Source organism: Octopus bimaculoides, chromosome 28 (genome assembly GCF_001194135.2).
Source record: "Octopus bimaculoides isolate UCB-OBI-ISO-001 chromosome 28, ASM119413v2, whole genome shotgun sequence".
Lineage (NCBI taxonomy): Eukaryota > Metazoa > Mollusca > Cephalopoda > Octopoda > Octopodidae > Octopus > Octopus bimaculoides.
Window position 1 is genome coordinate 836,349 of NC_069008.1, and position 1,098 is coordinate 837,446.

The following is a 1,098-nucleotide window of genomic DNA, read 5'->3' on the forward strand; positions in this document are numbered from 1 at the left end:
CCCTGGTAACACTGGAACAATAACCTCTAAACATCAACACAACTGATAGATATAGTCACTCCACACTCCACTCAACCACACACCACCACTCCATCAGTGCTCAGCTCCACTCACTGAGTCCTTACCTCAATTCACTGATTTCTAAACTCCACTCACACAGTCCTTACCTTCACTCAGTCGTAACCCCACTCAGTCAGTCCTTACCTCAACTCACTCCACCCTCATTTCCTCTTAGTCCTTATCTTCACTTATTCAGTGCTCACCTCTACTCACTGAGACTGAGTCCTCGCTTCCACTCACTCAGTGCTCACCTCCACTCACTTAAACTCATTTGGTCCTTACCCCCCCCACCACACACGTCCCCAGGCCTTACTCTTTTCTCTGACAATCACCACCTACACTCCACTCAGCCAAACCACCACCACCACCACCACCACCACATCTCCATTCAGTCTCCACTTAACCTTCCACCACCACAAGTCTCCACTGAAGCCCCCTCCCCCCACTTACACTTCAATGCACAAACAACAACAACAACAACAACAACGAACATCCAAAGAAGGAGTAGTAATTAAGTACTCACCCATGCCATGAGTGATGCTGATGATCCGGTAAGCAGAGTAACACATGAGGGCTGCCATGAGGATGAGGAGGACGACACCGTTGGCAAAGCCAGCCTGCAAGATAAACAAACACAAAAACAATTATAATGAGGATAATAATAATAATAATTGTCAGGTGTCAAAGTGATTGCAGAGCAATGCGAGATGAAGTGTTTTGCTCAAGGACACAGTGCTGTGCCTAGTCTAGGAATTGAAACCACAGTGTAGTGGCTGCAACACCCTAACCATTATGCTGGCAGAATCGTTAGCACGTCGGGCGAAATGCTAAGCGGTATTTCGTCTGCCGCTACGTTCTGAGTTCAAATTCCGCCGAGGTCGACTTTGCCTTTCATCCTTTTGGGGTCGATTAAATAAGTACCAGTTACGCACCAGGGTCGATGTAATCGACTTAAACCCTTTGTTTGTCCCCTCTATGTTTAGCCCCTTGTGGGCAATAAAGAAATAAATAATAGTGGGGGTTTTAACATTCAGATAG

General features: G+C 46.6%; 1 protein-coding gene across 3 annotated transcripts in view; it reads right to left on the minus strand.

Moving 5' to 3' along the window:
- The window catches only part of LOC106879237 (sodium-coupled neutral amino acid transporter 9), a 21,994-nt gene that overhangs the window by 16,709 nt on the left and 4,187 nt on the right, over positions 1-1,098 (minus strand). For 2 of the 3 annotated variants that reach the window (XM_014928725.2, XM_014928724.2), the window contains exon 6: positions 584-677. In XM_014928725.2, coding sequence (XP_014784211.1) covers positions 584-677 — 94 coding nt within the window. Of the gene's footprint in view, positions 1-583; positions 678-1,098 lie in introns of those variants that run through there. The other variant, XM_014928726.2, reaches the window with a different exon arrangement.